This window comes from Canis lupus, chromosome 21, assembly GCF_011100685.1.
Source record: "Canis lupus familiaris isolate Mischka breed German Shepherd chromosome 21, alternate assembly UU_Cfam_GSD_1.0, whole genome shotgun sequence".
Taxonomy (NCBI): Eukaryota; Metazoa; Chordata; class Mammalia; order Carnivora; family Canidae; genus Canis; species Canis lupus.
This window is the reverse complement of record NC_049242.1, coordinates 44,951,568-44,971,257: the sequence shown is the minus strand read 5'-3', so window position 1 is coordinate 44,971,257 and position 19,690 is coordinate 44,951,568. Positions and strand designations below refer to the sequence as shown.

General features: G+C 43.2%; 1 protein-coding gene across 8 annotated transcripts in view; it reads right to left on the bottom strand.

Moving 5' to 3' along the window:
• GAS2 (growth arrest specific 2) overlaps positions 1-10,817 on the bottom strand; it is a 128,333-nt gene extending 117,516 nt beyond the window's left edge. For 5 of the 8 annotated variants that reach the window (XM_038569264.1, XM_038569268.1, XM_038569270.1 and 2 more), the window contains exon 1: positions 2,029-2,293. In XM_038569264.1, coding sequence (XP_038425192.1) covers positions 2,029-2,173 — 145 coding nt within the window. In that variant the 5' untranslated portion in view covers positions 2,174-2,293. Of the gene's footprint in view, positions 1-2,028; positions 2,294-8,738; positions 8,886-10,437; positions 10,539-10,743 lie in introns of those variants that run through there. The other 3 variants (XM_038569267.1, XM_038569265.1, XM_038569266.1) reach the window with 3 other exon arrangements.
• Between the last annotated feature and the right edge of the window lie 8,873 nt (positions 10,818-19,690).

Genomic DNA, 19,690 nt, shown 5'->3' with positions numbered 1-19,690 from the left:
CTAAAGCTGGTGATCTCATTCAAATTTCCAACAATCCTATGAGGTTGGTACCAGTACTATAGTTATGTTACTGGTGACAAAGCTGAGGCACAGTGCATTAGGACACTTGCCTAGGATCACAGGGCTGGTAACTTGCGGAGGGGAGATTTGAATTCAAGCATTCTGATCCCAGAGTCTATTTTTTAGACTAATATATGCTGCAGCGCACTCAAATATTTGTTGAATACACAGACTTACCCACAAAATCAAAGTAATGCTATCATTGAACTATATACAAATGGCATAACAGCGACAAAACCTTCAGTATTTACAATATGCCCAGCACTAAGTAGTACACATATTGTAACCATGTAAGCCCACAACAGCCCTGTCAAGGGGACACTACTATTATTACCACTTTCCCAATGAGGAGACTGAGGCACACAGAGAGGTCAAGCAACTTGCCCAAGATCATATTGCTAATCAGTGGCAGATCTGGGGTTCAAACACAACGAGCAGTGGTTGTAACTTCCCTTCTATGCTGCTGTCCTTGCCACAGCCCATATCTGACGACAGCTCAACGTCAGTAACAAATTACTTATGTAACGATCACTAGTGAACCCTCGAAAGACAAAAAAATTCTAAAAAAAAAAAAAGAGAGAAAGAGAAAAAAATCCATCTGTTCAAACTTGACTCCCTGTATGTGATAAAGATAAAAACTCCTTTTTTTTTTTTGTACCAATGTCTTACAAAAAGGGGATAGCCCCTTCCTTTTAGCAGATATAGTGCCATAGCACAGAAAAGGGTCTTGCTGAGAATGCCTCCTGCATCTCTGCCTTTACCCTGTGGCTGGGAACCCTGGTGAAGGCTATAACCTGCACACCCACACGCAGTAGCTCTGGCTACACAGCACAGAGTCGTCAAAAACAGTGTACACACTGAGGAAAAAAGGAGACATCTGCCCTTAGGATGAAGGCTTAAAAAAAAAAAAAAAAAAACTGCAAAACTCCAGAGCCATGGTGAACAAAAGGAAAATTTTGCTAAAATGTGATAAAATCTTGCTGAACCTTGTTAAAACCTTGCTAGGACTTTATCTAAACAGGATGCTCCCCACTAAGCTCCTTAGTTTCATCAGCTAGACAGTGGGGATAAAAAAAAAAAAACTTGCCTTGAAGGATTCCTTAAACAAGAAAATCACATTAGTGAAATCCCTTCTGCAAATGATAAAGCACCACATAAATTCTATGTTTGCTCAATATTCAAATCTTCTATGTCAGATGTCTATAAGGATCCTTCCCTCAGGTTTTCATTCTGTTCACTGTCAAAAACTGCCAGTGAAAACAGTGCTGTTGTACATGGTGATCCTTTAAATGCACGATTTCATCTCGCACATGGTTGAAATTTTATCCCACAAATATGGCAGCACCATAGAAACAGAAAAGAAGAGGGAGGCTTAACAAGAGGCAAGCCTTTTTCTCAGAGACAACTTTTGGAAGACTACTTCAAAAACAAAAGTGAAATGAGAAAGAAAAATTTCAGTTCAAGGCTGGATGACCCCAGGTAGCTCATTTAGACAAAGGATAGATGTTTTTGTTCTAGAGTCTGGGTATTCAGCAGTTTCAGAAGGTGTCCTATGAAAGTAGGGCAAAGCAATCCAGTTTTGGAAGTCAGATTTCACATACTGTGGCCTGTGTACAACGTCAAAAGAACAGGACAAATTGGTCAGCCGCACGAGAGAAAATAAGCAGAGATATAAATAAAGAAATAAAAAATAAATCAGATCAACATGCAGATGGAACAAGCCATTGGACCACACTTTTCCACATTTCAAGGTATGACAGTGGAATTACTAAGCCCAGTTAACATAAGAGATATTGAGAAATTCATTTAAATCTTCCACATGCTTCAGGTTTCCCAGATGCAAAATCCAAATAATGCAATCTTTCTTCCCAAGGAGCTGTCACATGCTTAGGTGAAGGACACGACATGAGGGAAGAAAAAAAACAAACGTGTTATCTTTGCTCCCCAAATGAGATCTTATAACCTTACCTAATAGATTGGTTAACCACAAGGCCAGATCTTCTTTCATCGGGAGCAAATTAGCTTCATGTCTGCTGGCCAGCCATTGGCTATACTGATGCATATCAGAGAGGCCAGGTCCACTGCGTACCTTTGGGCTCAGAGCAGTGCACATTATTTATCCACTTGTAGTACCTGTTTTGGAAACAAAAAAAAAAAGCAGTTGCCTTTTATATAGATGTCTCTTGTTAAAATCGTTCTGCCAATGACGGAGAAAGGAACCAGGTCGATGGGACGTTTTGATGACAGGTCAGGTTATTAATTATTAAACCCCATGAAACACTATTTGCTTTTTTCTGTACTGAGCCTATCACTTTTGACCAACCACCTGGTAGGAAACAGCAGCAATCTAAGGCCAACTAGCAAAATCAAACACTGAGCTCTAAGCTCATATAAAACATCGATGTATACTGAGAAAAGTCAGCTTGTAAGGCAAGAAAGTCCTCTGATCCAAAAGCAATAAAAAGGGCTTGACTAAAATGTTAGCATCTAAATTGTAAACTCCCAATGTTTCGGTTAATATTTGAAACCACAGATTTCCACAGAATTTTAGTACTGAGTGCAAGCAGGGACATAACTTGCACAATTTACTGTAAACATAAGGTCACTACTCTTAAAACTATTACCTGGAAGCTTAAACAGAGCACTTGGTTCTCTGCAGGTGGAGTCATGTTTAGAGAATTGAGGGGGAGACAGGGTAGACGGTGCCTTCAGAGAGTACCTACTACATTTTTCTCATTTTACACTTAATCAAAAAAAAAAAGAAAAAAAAAAAAGGAAAGAGAGGATAGGTGACTTAACTAAAATCATGTATAGAAGATCATGGCAGAGTCAGGCTTGAACCTGGCTCTTCAGCATTATTTCCAGAATGATATATTTCACAAAATAGATTCATCAAGAACCCACATGATAACACAAGAATCCAACACAATTCTAATAAGTACTGCCATAGGGTTTTCTTTTATCTTACTTTTACCTTCCCACCTTATATATTTCACAGACTAGTTTTGCTTGCAATCATCTTTCGAGCAGAAGTAGTTAAATGTCTTAGGTCTACAAAATAAGCGATGATTTCATTAACCTGGCCACCTTATGAGTGGCGCAGTCGCCTGCATGGGTCATAGAGAAGATGTTTGAACGTACATGTGGCCTTGACACGTAGCACTCAGTATGCAGCATTTATAGGACCTAAGACTATGCAAGTAATATTGAAGTAGCTAAGGTAAACAAATCCATCAGTTTAACAATGTGGAAGACTCTATTTTGTACCCAAATAGTGAACCGAGTGTATTATGAAATGATAATGAAAATGAAAACATTTACATTTACAGCTGGCAAGAAGTATGATAGAATAAACTGGAGTTTCCAGCTGTGTTTCAATATTTATATATTGATATATATAAATGTATTTATATATTATATATAATATTTATATTTATATTTTTTAAATTTACCAATACAAGGTTGTATATACTTTCGTCAGTTTTATTCCTTGAGACATCACAAAGTATTCCTTTCTACTTAAAATCAAACTCTAAATCTCTTAGCATAGGTTAATTTTTTTTTTTTTGCCTTTTCAAGACTGCTTTTGAAAAAAAAAAATAAGACCACACTAGTGTTCAGAAAATTGCATGACGTGACTGTCTCCCCAACATTCTGCTGTAGTATCAGAAAAGACCGATGAAGTGGTATAATTTAAAATCAGAAGCATAATAAATGTATAATTTAAAATCAGAAGCAATTTCATTTCCAAAGCAATTAGGCATTGGTATAACTTCTTGCAAAAAAAAAATTATCATAAATTGTCTTTGAAAATACTTTTATAAGTCTCTATAGTATCTAATTATCTGAAGTGAGCCAGTGCAAATGTGTAATATTTTTAATACATTTTGTCATATGTTACTAAATTATCATTTCAGGAGCCAGAGTATCATCATTGCCTACTTTTTTGCAGTTTATCATCACATTATTCATATAATGTCCTGAATCTTTCTCCAAACCTTGTGATTAAATACCAGAAATCTAAAACATTTTTGCTCCAGTTCTTTTAAAAATAGAAAACAAGACATCTCCCTGTGGCTAGTTAGGATTCCTATACGCTGGCCAGCCCCCAAAACAAACATTTAAGTAATAATACATTTAAGCACATGATTCATATGTTTAAATAACTAATTGAAATCTTAAAAGGGTTACCTCTAAAATGCCTTTCTTCTCAAGACACAATCTCTCCCACTACTTTCCTGAAAGTGAGATGTGCTACTTCAGTAACCTTACCTACATCCTATTATGTGCTCTGCAAACTTCCATTTAAGCCCCAGAATCCTACCTTGCTCTGTAAAAGCAAGAAGACACCTCAGATTCTTAAGCTTATTGTCCAGCAAAGAATTCATCAAGGGATAGTTTACAGTAGGCCTAATGGCATGTAACAGTTTCAATGAGCCAGAGGGACACAATCCTTCCCCTCAATGCTTCCAAACAGTGAAGTTTTTCTTTTCCTTGACAGTGGCACATTTATTTCTCATGTAGTCTGTCCTGTATTTTGCCAGAAATGCAATTCAAACTATCTTCTAATATTTATAGATGATCATTAAGTAAAAACAATAAGAGTAATTAAGCCATCTTCGTTTTGCTGTTTCGGATATAATCCAAATTGTATACAAAGGGGAGAAAACAGTAATAGGATTATACTTTTCCAGGAAGCAAAAGTGGGAGAAAGAAGGCTTAGTGGGTAATCAGCAGGTGATAAAAGTGAAACAATTAAACATATGCCAAATATGTGGACACCGAAAGCCACTGTCATAGATAGGGACTTTTCTGTTTATGTGCCTTGGGAAAAAAAAAACTGGGATTTCAACCCAAGTTCTCCTGATCCATTTTCCGAATTGCAAATCACCATCAAACCTAGCATGATTGTGGTCTAGTTGAAAGTCACTACATGGAAGTCTTCGATTTAAATATGGCAGAGACATGAATAGGAAACACAGAAATGAATCTGGCAAGGATCGAAATTTAGAGTGCGGAAGCTATCCCACAGTGAAGTGGTTTCTAACTGAAATGTTTAAACTGGAATGAATAACTATCAGATAGATTTAGATTACTCAGATAAAAAGATCACTACAGGATTGTAGCCTTTCTATAATTTTTTTACTTTAACCAACCAGATGAGTCGAATTAGATCACAAATAACACACCATAACAAAAAAAGGTACCTTCTGATCCTTTGAATTCATTCAAAAGTTTCCAAAAACCAAAGGAGATGCCAAAGAATAGCTTTTGAAGATGGGAAATAATATGACGAAGGGTCCACTAGATTTGAAGGAAAAAGTTAGGTTTGGGGGAAAGAAAACGTTTTGCATAATATAATCTAAACACCGAAAGATGTTACCATGAAAATTCATATAATCCAAATATTTTAAAAGCTTGATAAATGACCTTGGTAACTACTAACCAAAGCCAGTTGCTTTGGAAACAGAAGGACTCAAAGGCTTCTATGCCTCTCTGAACTGTGGCTTCTCCAAGCTCTATGGGTCTACCTAAAAACGGATAACGCAATCCTTAGGATTTGGAATTCAGAAAAATAAAACTTGAAGGGAAAAACATGCAGAAACTTAATACAGAATTCTTCAAAGAATGTGTGTGTGTATTATTTTTTTTCTTTCTTTCCATAGTAGAACCGATTCTGGAATAACCATTATGAGTATGATGAGACTGAGCTAGCCCAGGGGAAAAAGAAAAAAAATTAATGACTCCATAAGTAAAATATCACATGTTCAGTCTGTTGCTCCAGAATCCCAGTCGAAGACATCATAGTTCTGACTCTGAAAAAAATAATATTCTTTCACACCACCTAGAGGTGTGCTTCAATTAGGACCAAGGTGGTTTCCAGCCTATCTCTGCACTGCTGACATGGTATCAAAAAATGTATCACATAGAAAATAAATCAGAAAGAAAGAAAAATAAGAACAAAGTGATAAACATTGTATCACTACTGTCTGCTATGAGATCCACTCAGCAGCCTGATTAATGGATAGACCATTGGGGGCGCCCGGGTGGCTCGGCCAGTTGAGTTTCATCTCAGGTCATGATCTCAGGGTCCTGGGATTGAGCCCCACATCGGGCTCCACGCTCAGTGCAGAGTCTGCTTGTCCCGCTCCCTCCCCCTCTATTCCTGCCTACACTCGTGTGCACTCGTGTCTCTCAAACAAATAAGTTAATCAATAAAAATCTTTTTAAAGAATGAATAGAAGATGAGATTCAGAATGAGAAGTGCTGGAGTCCAGTTAGACGACTTCTCCTCTTGGTGCTGGCGTTCCCAGTGCGTACAATGGAGGCAGATACCGCAGATATAATTATGAAGATTAAATACTTGGGCCGGTTTTTGGCATATCCAATAAATACTAGCTAAACCTAAATCATCTTGCAGAAAATGTGCCAATATAAAACTCCTATTGACATATTTTAAAAAGAAAAAAAATCTGTAACAAAACAAATATTTTATAGGACGATACTTTAAAAAAAAAAAAGCCAAAAAAGAGAGAAATGAAAACAAAGTATTGATGAAATAAAACCCAAAATAGTGGAAAATCCAAATTTTCTTCATCTTGATGGGGGCGGGCGGGGGATGAAACCCCAAGGTGATGAATGAAATGTTAAGCTCTAAAATGAGAAGTTCACTTGTATTCTTAACAGCAAAGTTTGGTAACAAATTATACTTCATTTTTGACACCAGTTAAAGACAGAGGAATGCTAAGCCTCTAAAATAAATGAGAAAGGTTGTCACTACACAATCCCGCTCCAACACACACATGCTCCTTAGTGGTAACTATTTAAAATAGAGTGGCAATGAACCGACAGTCAAGTGACACATCCCTAAAGGCCAACTTTGTTCTGACTCTCATCTCTAATTCAATTTTGTGTTATAAGACAATGAAGAAACAAAATGTATAGGCCAATAACACCATTTTAAAAAATTAAACAATAATGCCTCAAGTCAAAACCCCTTCCAAAATCTGGAAGGAGAAAATGCTATCCTTCAATTGAGATTCAAAGAACTAATAACCAAGGACCACTCTGGATGGCTCTTCCATCATTCTGAGTTCTCTCCTCCTATGTGATTCATTTTGGCTAACCAATAATAATATCTCTACAAAGCGACATATTCTCAACCAATGTCACGAATGCCAAATCTTAACCTAAGGGCCTAATTCGCAAATAAAAGTCTAAAATCTAAACAGAAAGATGATTCTAGATCTTAGAAATGGACCTGCACTCTAGCGAAGAGGCACAACTTGTCCACAAATTTTAAAAAGCACCAAGAATAAAGACAAAATGACACTCATTGTCGATTTTCCTAATTTAAACTCAAACGGACCTTAGAAGATGTAGCAGCCAAATTCCTGGTTTTTAATAAGAGGCTGGAGGCCTACGACATTTTGGCCAAAGTAACAAGGTTATTTAGTCACAGAGTCATTAAAAATATCCTACTCAGCTACCCTGGTGTCCAATTTCGAGTAATGTTAAGGTGTTTTTTTTTTTTTTTTTTTCCCCAGGAAGTCTCTTTTCTTGCAGCTCCATGATGATCTGTCTTAAGCTAAATGATGGTATAGCTGTGATAATGATTCCTTCTCAAATCATGACCAAAAAAATGAACACTGAGTGGGTACTGGATCCTTGTATCCTTGTGGCTTTGAAATTCTTTCGAGTCTTTAAGAATCCTGCTCCTCTATTCTTCCAAACAAGTTAGCACTGGTTTATTGAACCCCTACCAGATGAACTTGAAACATCATTCGAATAGGAAACCATCTGAAAGTCATTCATCAATTGGGCTATGTAAGGGTTTACTTCAAAATTCCATCTAAGTTGATTCAGTAAACCTTAATTCATGAGAACATTTCGGGGGCTCTGATGCTGTGATACACAGATTTCTGTTTCACTTGACCTCAAGGTGGTTGAGAGCTAGCAGCGATCTACACTCTGCTGATTATATCTACACACATAAACCCGTTGTGCATTGTCTCCTATAGGGCGAGAACAGTAGCAAAAAAGTCCATCGACCCTAACAACATTTCGGACAGACACCTTACACAGCATTACTCGTTGACGAGAGCTATGATCTACCTTCTCTTCGGTTCTTTTCTCTAGTCTGAAAACACTGAGCGGAAAACCTTGAGCGTTGCTCGAGAGAAATGAGGAAAAAAAAAAAAAGAAAAAAAAAAAAAGCACCTCTCTATCAAACCCCCAAAGATACCAACGTGGCCTTCCCATCAGTTGTAGTTCTCACAAAACTCGGCAAGCTGTCAAGAGCCTCGTTACCTGGTTTTCAACCAAGACACCTTGGGCCTTCCCGAGCCTCCAGAAGTCTGCACCGTACAGACTCGCAGCCTTGAGCCAAGACGGTGATTACCCCCCAGGAACCTGCATTCATGCACGGCCCCACACCTGCCCACCTGCCCGTCGCTGCGGGTTTGACGAGGGTCTAGAGAGCTTAGCGGCGACCCCGTGACCTGCGGCCCCGGTGCAATCCGGGGGGCCAGGCGCCCGCCCCTCGCGGGCAGGCACAGCTGCACACGGCAGAGCGGAGGGGAAGCGACAAGCCCGGGGCCCACCTGCCGCTGCCTTTCGGTCCCGGGGAGGCAGGTGCGCCGGCTGCCCGCCCCTCGCCTCGGCCCCGCGAGCCCTACCTTGTCTAGGCGGTCAGGAGCAGGGCGCCCACGTCGGACTAGGCCGCCGCACCAGCCCTGCTCCTCCGCGGCTAGGGGGGCGCATTCTTGGAGGAGGACCCCATGGATCGCGGCCCAGGCTGGGAGGCTAGGCCCGGCGGCAGAGCAGCGCCCACCTGCTGAGAGGTCGGGGGCGGGGGGGGGGGGGATGCGCGGGGAGGCCGGGCCTGGGCGCCAGGTGGGGGCAGGTGGCGCTCGGCTGGGCTCCCGGGGCTCGGCAGGCCCTGCAGGCTCCTCGCTCGCTCGCGGGCCTTTATCCTAACGCTCGGAGGCCAAGGGGGTGTTCCCGGGCGCCCGCGGATCTTATTTCCCCCACAAAAGAGCTCCCAGGCGCGAGCGGTTGGCTCGGGAGGGGGACCCTGAAGTCTGCGAAGTCGCGGCCGGCGGCGGGGGGGGGGGGGCAGGGACGGCGGAGAGGGTGGGGGAGGAGGCGCTGCTCCCCAGAAAGGTGCAACCGAGCCCCCCCCCCCCCCCCAGCCCCGGGACTGCACCGCACAGGCTCGGTTAACCCGCCGTGCTCCGCGCCGGGCCGTCGGACGTCTGCGCCTCCGCGTAGGGACAAGTCCCCTGGCCCCCCCGGGAGGATGGACGCAGCCTCGGACCCCCCAAGGCTCGGGCAGGGCGCCCCCCCCCCCCCCCCGGGAAGACCCGAAGGCCGCTCTCCGGCTGCGCAGAGCCCGGCCGCCCTGCGAAATCCGCCCCGAGGGTGGAGCGCTCGGGAGAAAACCCGACTCGGGCTGTGAAACTCATCAGCGAAAACACCGAGTATCTGCCCAAACCCGCCGCGCGGCGCCCCTTCCTCCGCCCCCCGCCTGCCGAGGGACCCGCGGAGACCCCTCCCCGCGCACCAGGCCCGCCGCGCGCCCCGCAGCTCACGTGCCCGCCGCCCCCGCGCCCCTGCAGCAGGGCTCCGGGGGGCTGCAGCGTCCGGACCAGCCCCTGGGCTGTCGGGGCACCCCCGCCCCCCACACCCCTGCAGCAGGGCTCCGGGCGGCTGCCGCGTCGGGACCAGCCCCTTAGGCTGTCGGGGCAGCCCGGACCCCCCACCCCGCACCCCTGCTCCCGGGCTGTCCGGGCATCCCCGGCGCCCCCCCACCCCGCGCCCCTGCAACAGGGCTCCTGGGGGCTGCAGCATCGGGACGAGCCCCCTAGGCTGTGGGGCAGCCCCCACCCCGCGCCCCTGCAGCAGGGCTCCTGGAGGCTGCAGCGTCGGGACAAGTCCCCTAGGCTGTCAGGGCATCACCGCCCCCCCCCCCCGCGCCCCTGCAACAGGGCTCCTGGGGGCTGCAGTGTCAGGACGAGCCCCCTAGGCTGTGGGGCAGCCCCCCACCCCGCGCCCCTGCAGCAGGGCTCCTGGGGGCTGCAGCGTCGGGACAAGTCCCCTAGGCTGTCAGGGCATCACCGCCCCCCCCCCACCCCGCGCCCCTGCAACAGGGCTCCTGGGGGCTGCAGTGTCAGGACGAGCCCCCTAGGCTGTGGGGCAGCCCCCTACCCCGCGCCCCTGCAGCAGGGCTCCCGGGCGGCTGCCGCGTCGGGACGAGCCCCCTGGGCTGTCGGGGCAGCCCGTCCCCCCCGCCCCCCGCCCCGCGCCCCTGCAGCAGGGCTCCCGCACCCCTGGCGGCGGCGGCGGCGGCGGGGAGCGGCTCGGCCGGCGGCTCACCCCGCGTCCGGAGCTGGCTGCTGGCGGCCCCCGGGGCGCGGGGCGGGGGGCTCGGCTCCCGCGGGGTGTCGGGGCCCCTGGCGCAGGTCGTGGCGGCCGCGCTCCGCACCCAGCAGCCCGGCGGCGGCAGCTCCAGCCGCGCGGCCCCTCCTCATACTTCTCTGGTGGCTCCTCTCGCTGCTGTTTGGGAAAACGATTCCCCCTCCCCGCCCCCGCCCCCCGCCCCCTCCCCGCCCCCGCCCCCGCCCGGAACACCTCGCTTCAGCTCCTCGGGCCGCGTGGAGCGAGCGGGGGCTTAGGGCTTACTTTCTCGGGTGGACGGCCCCGCGGGGAGCCGATTTCCCCTTCGCAGGGGGAGAGATCGCGTTGCACGCCCTGGGCAGGGGGGGGGGCGGGGAGCCCCGGGCCCCCAGCGCGGCCCGGGAGCGGGGGTGCGGCGGGAGGGGACCAGGTTTAACTCCGGGGCTTGAGCACAGCCCGGGGCTTTAGCTCGACATTGAAACTGGGTGTTGGAAAAGTCCTGCCCCGCTGGCCGCGGGTTCTGCAGACGCAGGGGCAAGAGCTTTCCAGCACCCCGGCCGCCCTCCGTTCCAAACTGGACGATCTGATTTCCTACGATTCTTTTTCAGCTGCAGGTTTTGGAAGAGCCAGCGCTCAGCTCACGGCTGTTTTCGCTTTTGCAAAAGGAAACACAAGTCCGCCCTCCCCTCCCCGCGCCTGCAGCTCAGCTGTATGTTGCATAGGTCGTGGGCCATTGTCTCCAACTGCTGTCTGTCTGTCTGTCTTCTCCAACTGCTGTCTGTCTTCCCGTGGCGTGCACGGAGGTGCGAGGCCCGCCCCACCTCTGCTACCCACGCTCAGGGTCCCCACGGCGGCCAGTGACCGCTTTCCGCCCAGAGTCCGACCCAATGACCACGTTTTCTGTGTTTGCTTTCGTTTACGTGTCCATCAGTCGCCTGTGCATCTCCGACCGACGCATAGGATGGCCTTGGCCCAGGTAGTCCGATCCTCTCCTGGACCTCCTTTCTGTTTTAGCGTAGTGAGTAACCTACCCACCCCACCCCCCACCCCCCAAAATAGAAACTACCTGTAGATCCATATAGCTAAGTGATGTCGAGAGTTGCAAAGTTGCAAAAAGGCATTTTGCATTCATTATTGCTCTCATCTGGAAGGGGTTACTTGCTTTAACACATCCAGAAACTGCATCAGTTGCTTGCTGGAGCTGGTAGTACAAGTAAAGAGGAAAGGGACAAAGGATTTTGAAGTTTGGTGGCATTGAGCTCTGAGGTTTTTCGTCTTAGTTCGGTCTGATGTTGCAGCTGGCAGCTCCCTATTCCTCCTGGGCTCCCCACAAGCCAGTGAAAAGAACCACTCTTCATTTGAAGGAGAAATGACATTATAAAAAGCCTGTGTTGTCGCTCAGACACACAGGAACGACAACAGCGAAGCACACAGAGCGGGTTAGTGATGAATTCGAGCAAATGATGCTGACATTTCTCAGAATTTAACCAGATCTGAGTATTCCAATAAAGTCTCTTGAGTTTCTGAATCTGTGCCATTTAGGAAAAAGACCAAACACCCTCGATAATTGTTCATGATCGAAATATCATCAGCCGATAGATGGTTAATTTAAGTATCATCGAGGTATATAATAAGAGTTCAAAGAATCTAACACCATGAATTTTGAAAATTGTATGTCCTATTTTTCTGCAGATATAAATATTGTCACATTGTTCAATATTGATAATATAAAAAGCAATATTTTTGTTGGTTTAGGAGCAGTGTTCAACCCAGTGTAGGAAAATAAGGAAGCTTAACAGAGGCATGGGGAAAGCATAGTCATTCAAATGACTCCTCCAAGGCCCTCCTTTCCAGGTATTTTTAGTGTTAGTATTGGCCTTATAGCAGATCCTCTGTCCTTTTAGGAAGAGCCAACAAGGAAAAGCGGAGGAGAAATATGCATTTTTTCCCCCTTAACATCTGAGCATTGTGTTGAATATTCTTTTGATGTCAAAAGAGAAGTAATACAGGGCTCAGTTAGTTAAGCAACCAACTCTTGATTTCCTGATTTCTGCTCAGGTCATGATCTCAGGGTTGTAAGATCAAACCCTGTGTAGGGATCTGCACTCAGTGTGGAGTCTGCTTAAGATTCTCTCTCTCCCATTGCCTCTGTTCCTCCCACTGCTCATATACTCTTTCTCTCTCTCTCTCTCTCTCTCTCAGAATAAATAAAATATTTCAAAAAAGAGAAATAATACATATTTCTAAAGAGGCATGAAAATAATATTTCCATTTAACATTTTTTTCAGCATTTTTAACAACTCCTGTTTGATTTCATTTTGTGATTTACAAAATCAGATTTCTGTTTATGTATTCCAATTGGCCACTGGTACATTTGTCAGACACTCTTTGTCCAAGAATTTTCCTGCCTTGGTCTCAATCTGAACGTATTCATCTTGGGAAACCATGGCCCAACAGACTCAACTATAACTTCTGCAGTGTGAAAGTGAAGGAAACAAATTCCTCATCTAACAAGGTAAAAAAAAGAAAAAAAAAAGTCTAAATACATTCTTGAAGCTTGACAGCATAAAGAAGAAAAGTCAAGCCAGATTCAGGTTAGTTTTCTTTGTAAGTTATCACAGCTTAGAGGATTCTCATATTGAAAGTTTAGGGGTTAATATGTGTTTTGGGCATTCTAAACCTTCAATATTGTCTCGCATATGAACTGGACCTTTTCTCTTAAAAAATACATATGCAGAAAATGAACAATACAATTATTTTTGTCCTCATCTTTAGGATAGCCTCTCCTCCTCCTCCACGTCCCCCTCCCTTTTTCTCCCTCTTCTCTCCCCCATAGAAATAATAAATACTCACTTATTCTGTAACATAGGGCAAACTTTCACTGGATGAGGGGGATCTGTCGGCGTGTTGGAAGACGTTAAATCACGTGGCGAGAGATACTGGGTAAAATAAATTTGCAAAGGTGACCAAGGCATTCTTATATTTCTAAATAACTGCGAAAGGCATTTAACGGTGGCAAATGATGGCTGGAGAAGCAAGTGAGAATGATGATGCTGAAAGCAGCATAAAGACGTGCAGGGGGGCTGGAGAAGCACATGAAGCAATGGAATAAGTGAAAGCACTTACATTTTACTGAAATCCTTTATCAGTGATGTTGAACATCTTTATATTTCCCTCCCTAGCAGCTTGGCCCACAGGGTAGGCCTTCCATTGATATATACTGAAATAAAATGTTTTAATGTCTTAAGGCAGACAGAAGTCCTAATATGGTAATTACAGCTACTGTTAGGGATAACTGGTAAAGGCTGTGACTTTTCATCACCACTCATATATAAAACTACAAAGAATAAGTGAGAAATTTCATGGGAAAAGTTCAAGGTTTACTCAGTTTGACATGCTACTTAAAAAAAAAAAAATCTATTGCTTTACTCTCAATGGAGAACTTTAAACTTTATAAGCACAGCACAACAGTAGCATCGATATTCATTCCCTACTGTTCAAGACTCATATTTTTGCAAAATGTGTGCTATATATAAGGCCACGTCTTCTCATTTTTACACAGGGGATAGATTAAAATCGTTTTATGAAATATGCCATTTATCTCATCTAGTTTTAAGTCCCCTATACAGTACATACTGTTGTGTGATTTTTCTCGTTCAAGTTGGAATTGGGCTTTTTATTTTACCTTCATTAAATATTCTTATGGCTTGTTCCTAAAACTTCTGTTAAAATATCATGCCATCCTAATCGCAAGCTCAAATTTAATAATGAGTGTTTAATGTAAAATATTTTTATTTCGATCATCTTGTCTTTCTTTTATACCATTGTTATCTCCAGCATCTAGAACGCCAATGGGTATATAGTAGGCACTCGATAAATAATTGTTGAATGAAAAAATGACTATTACAGTAAAAGCCAGTCTCTTAGGAAACTTAGGACTAATTGGTTAGATTTTTATATATTGTCTTTAATTTAGTAGTTTGGAACTCAGAATAGAAAAATAATGTTAAAATAACATCATAAATGATGGTTTCAGTCCCAAGCTAGAATCATTTCATCTGGTAAAATGTAACTAGCATTCAGTAAAACAGATGCTTGCCTGTGTGCCAGGCTTATAAATGAGGTCAGTCTGTGTCACTTGTCACTTCATTAAAACCCAAGGTTGATTTGGACTCAAGGTTTAATCATAACCAATATAATACGAGTGCAATGAAAAGTAATAGAAAAAAATTACTACCTCAGTGGCTTTCAAACTTTTTTTTTATTGTGACCCATAATAAAAAATACATTATGGAACAGACACATAGACACACACTCAGACACCCACGACCAACCCACGCAGTTTCACAGAACAGTACTTACCTTCCTCTATCAATGCACTTGGATATTTTTTTTTAATTTTATTCTGATATTTTTCTACTTGGCTTTATTCTAGTCTTTCTATGCCATTCAGTTGAAAAGAAATGCTGTTGAAGAACTGCTAAATATATTTCACAACCCACAGTTGAAAAAAAAAAAAAAAAACGACCTGGAAACTAAACTAAGAATATCAGTCAAAATGAAGATAGGGTATCAGTGAACAGACGATTTCATTATAAACTACAAACCAGATGTGCGTATATATTGTTAGCAGTGGACTTGACATGATGTCATGTCACAATATCCCAAACATCATACACCCTCACACCTCCATGCCATTGCTCATGCTGACTAGAATGATCTTTTACCTTTTACTTTCTCCCTTGGAAGAAATCAGATTCATTCTTCCAGGACCAGCTTAATAGTCGTCTTCTTTGTCGCTCTCCTGATCTCTCTGGCAGAAATATTGCTGTGCTCTGAGAATTTTTCCATTTCTTGTATCTCATTTATGATGTAGCGTCACGGTGATTTTCTTATGCATCTCTATCCCCACCCCCCCACTAAACTGTGAGTCCCTTGAGAGCAGTTAAATCCATCTTTGCATATCAAGTACTCAACAGAGTACCAACCAAAGGTTGTTGAATGATGGAGTGAATGAATAAATGAGCCATAAACCATGGAATATCTGAAAGAGAAGAAGTGGTATTCACTGGGTGATGGAACGGATAAAAGTGTGTGCATCAAAAGAGAATTAAATGGGAATTCTGCAGAGATGGTGGCAGCTGTTGGTTTTGCGTCATCATGGATAGAAAAATTTACAAGTGACGTTTTACAATCACTTTTCTTGGGACTCTCTCGCAGGTAGACTTTGGTCGAGCTATCCATTAATTTTTAAGAACACCGATAATGACAAACTTAGGAGTACTTTGCTGGGGGATGAGAAAACTTGCTGAAATTTCCATTGTTGTAACTAGAACGTAGTTTACGAACATGGGATCTTTGCCAATCTCTGATTTACACCAAACATTTAGAGAAATGGCTCTTAAAGTTATCTCATGGAAGGGCTTTTCTAGACTAGGCAATAGGTCACAAAAGGTGTCACAGCCCCAAAATGAGAGAGCAGCGCAGGAAGGGGTCAGGGGCTTCTCTTGGCAGAGGAAAATACTGTTGCTGTCACAGTGGCCACAAGGACTTGAGAGATTTGCAAAGAGCTTTCACTAGTCATTGTCCCCACTGGAGCTGTCAAGGAAGGAGACATGCTAAATTGTAAAAATAATAGTCATTACAGTTAGCATTGTAATTAAGGGTCCAGGTTGGAGACAGACAAAACCAAGGTCAAATTCTAGTGTCTTCACTTAGTTCCTAAAAATTATGGGCAAATCACCTAACCTTTTGAGTTATCAGTTTCCACAACCATAAAGTGAGGATATCAAATAGCTCCTCACTCATAGGCATGACTCAAGTGCTATATAATACCCATAAAGCATTTAGTTTGCTGTCTGACCTACAGCAAGTGTCAAGTCAATGTTAGGTATTTTATTACTGAGCCCCTAAATCATCTCATTGATTCATGATAACAATCTACTCCCCCACCCCGGGATAGGAACATTACTGTCATTAGATACACAGAAGAGTGAAAAATTTTATGAACCCTTTCTCTGAATCTTTCTCTCCTCCTCACTTTATGGCTTCCCATTTTATACCATTTTATACCAATGGCTTCATGGTTTATCCATTCATCCATCCATCCCTCCATCCATCCATCCTCCAGCCTTGTGTGTGCACTTGTTATATAAACGTGAAGTTGCAGGGCCTGCTCTCCAGGAGCTCACAACCTAGTAGGGAAAATGGTCTAGTGAACAGCAGGGGTGGGACTGACCTCATGTCTTCCTTCTTCCTTCCTTTCTTCCTTCTTTTCCTCCTTTCTTCTTCTTTCCTTCTGACCATGCTTTCTTTTTTCTTTCTTTTTAAAGAGAGGGAAGAGCCCATACATTAATAGTTTTACTTCTGAGATAAAATTAGAATGAACCGATGTTCAAATTTTAAAATACAGTAATGCAATAATACTCAGAAAAATAACAGAATCATTTTTGAAAAGACGAGACCACCTGTGTCAGGTGTCCTAACTCAAGGTCAGATGAGCTGCCCCTGGGGCCAAGGGCTCCACGTCACAAAGAATTAAGTCAAATACTCTATAGCAATATAAAGAACTCATTGAAGGAACACAGAAGATACGATGATAAAGCTTCTAACCAAGAAAAGTCAAGAGAAGATTTCAAACACTATCTAGAAATAGTTTCCTTCCTTTTGGCTTTGGCTGCAGGAGAGGATAGATGTAAGTTAGGGAAGGCTTCTTGCTAATTAGGTCCCACAGCATAAGCAGGCCAAATAGCCCAGAGACCGAAGGAGATGATTATAAGAAACTGGTTCTTGTGATTATGGAAGTTGACAAGTCCCAAGATCCACAGGCTGAGATGGCAAGCTGGAGACTCAGCAGAGCTGAGGGTGTAGGTCCAACATGAAGTCCAGAAGTCTCAAGACCCAGGAAGGCAGAAAGAAAGGCCATATTCTAGTTCAAGATCAGTCAAGCATTCACTCTTACTCAACGGAGAGTCATTCTTTTTAGTCAACCAGGCCTTCAACTGATTAGACGAGACCCATCCACAGTAGGGAGGTCAATACACCGATTTAAATATTAAAACATTTAAAACGTCTAAAAACATTCTCACAGAAACACTCAGAATGATGTCAGATCAATATTTGGGCCTAGTCAAGCTGACACATAAAATTAACCACCACAGGAGAAAGAGGTGAAGAGGAAATATCCACCCACAATTGCCCTAATCTCCCTGGGGCCAGGTATCAGACAATTAGCAGAGCCCCTTTACCTTACATTTGCAAAATTATTCCAAATATCCAGTCCCCTGGGAGCTCTGAAAAGATTTGTAAAGCCACTGAGCTTGCCATACAGAAGCCATCCCCCACGCGTAACAGTTTGCTTTACCGTGTCCCAGGGTGCAAGCCCTGGTGGGGCTTTGCCCAGCACCGTCCTCTCCTTTGGATTGTAACAAAGAGTCATGACTTTCATCTAGGGTCACCACGTTCTGATGTGTCCTGCCATGAAAAGTTAAATTTATAAAATCGGATGGAGGAGAGGGAAAACTCTGGTTTTATCCTACTTCCCTTTCTTCACCTTGTTCCAATTTCCAGAATTATTCTTATGTGATATCCAGATTCTTTGTGCTTCGTTGTCCTCCTCTCTTAGAATGTTCCTTCCTTCCCGCTATCTCCTTTCCATAGAAATCTACTAATCATATGTCATGTGAATGTTTGTAAGTCACCTCAAAATACTTTCTAAAAGTGAAAACTAAAGAAGAGTAAAAAAAATATTAAAGCTTTGGGATCCCTGGGTGGGTCAGCGGTTTAGCGCCGCCTTCAGCCCACGGCGTGATCCTGGAGACCTGGGATCGAGTCCCACGTCGGGCTCCCTGCGTGGAGCCTGCTTCTCCCTCTGCCTGTGTCTCTGCCTCTCTCTCTCTCTCTCTCTCTCTCTCTCTGTATATCATGAATAAATAAATAAAGTATTTAAAAAATATATTAAAGCTTTGATAGAATAAAAATGAAAATATCCAGTGTAGAGTATAAATGTATGTAAGCACTATAAGTAACACACACACACACACACACACACACACACATACACACACTCATGACCGACACCTCCGGTGGGAAAATAATAAGCAATACCTCTGCATGATATCCACTGTAACTTGAACTGCCTGTGACCATTTCCACTGTCAGCAATTTTCTTTAGCTCATATATCTTGCAGCCTATGAACAAAGAACGGGGATGATTTTCATTTGTTAATCTTGCCTTACCACTTGGTTGTGGATTTGTCAAAGCATAAGGTTTCCTTTTCGGTGCTTTTTATTTATTTTTTTTTAATTCCAGTAATTGTTTTTTTAAAAGTTACCTGGATTATACATTGTTGGGGTTTTTTTCCCCAATATGTGAACATTCTCTTCACATTCATTCGATTTTTTTTTCTCTTTTTTACATGATCATATTCTATTTTTTTTCTTTTTCTTACATCATTCTCTTTGCTTCATCAGATATTTATTTTCAACATTCTATGCCTTAGGCAGATCGCCTTAATTGGTGGTTGGTGTCTGTCATGTGCTGAATTAAGAACAATAGCAGGAAAGTTACCCAACTCCCTTCATTAATGACATATGTTGCTGCAACTCATAAGGAGACTAGGGAAAGCTTCAAGTTTCAGGAAATATAGCCAAGTTTAAGACCCAAGTTCTAAGTCAAGAATCAGAGGAGACATCAACAACTAGTATATGCTCTGGTTTAAGGTTTGTAGAAATTATAGATGTGATTGAAATAAGAAATTTCCAACTTGTTTTGAAACATTTTTCATTCCTTATTGATGAATAACCTTGGTCTGCAGTCTTATTCAGACAATATGACGCCACATAAAGATATTTTTATTTTTTACTAAATAATATTTCTATGAAATAATAGGGGAAAAAGTATGATCCAAGAGGCACAGAAAGTACAAAAACATGCTACAGACAAAAAGTTTACTTAACACTCCTCCTTGGAATTATTAAATGACTTATAAAATCTCACATACTCACCTTTAATGATTGCACTAATTTTCCTAATGAAAATTTAATATTTAACCTAAATATTTGTGCCAGGCACACAGAAGGTAAGGGAATAAAGCTAGGCTCTGTACCAAGAAGGAATATTATTTACATTTTATGGTTTGGTTTAACTTTTTTTTTTCTGCTGAGTGAGCTGATGAGGCATTTGTGAGGCCTGCCAAACCGTACATTAATTTTTTTCACTGAGGCAGAGCTT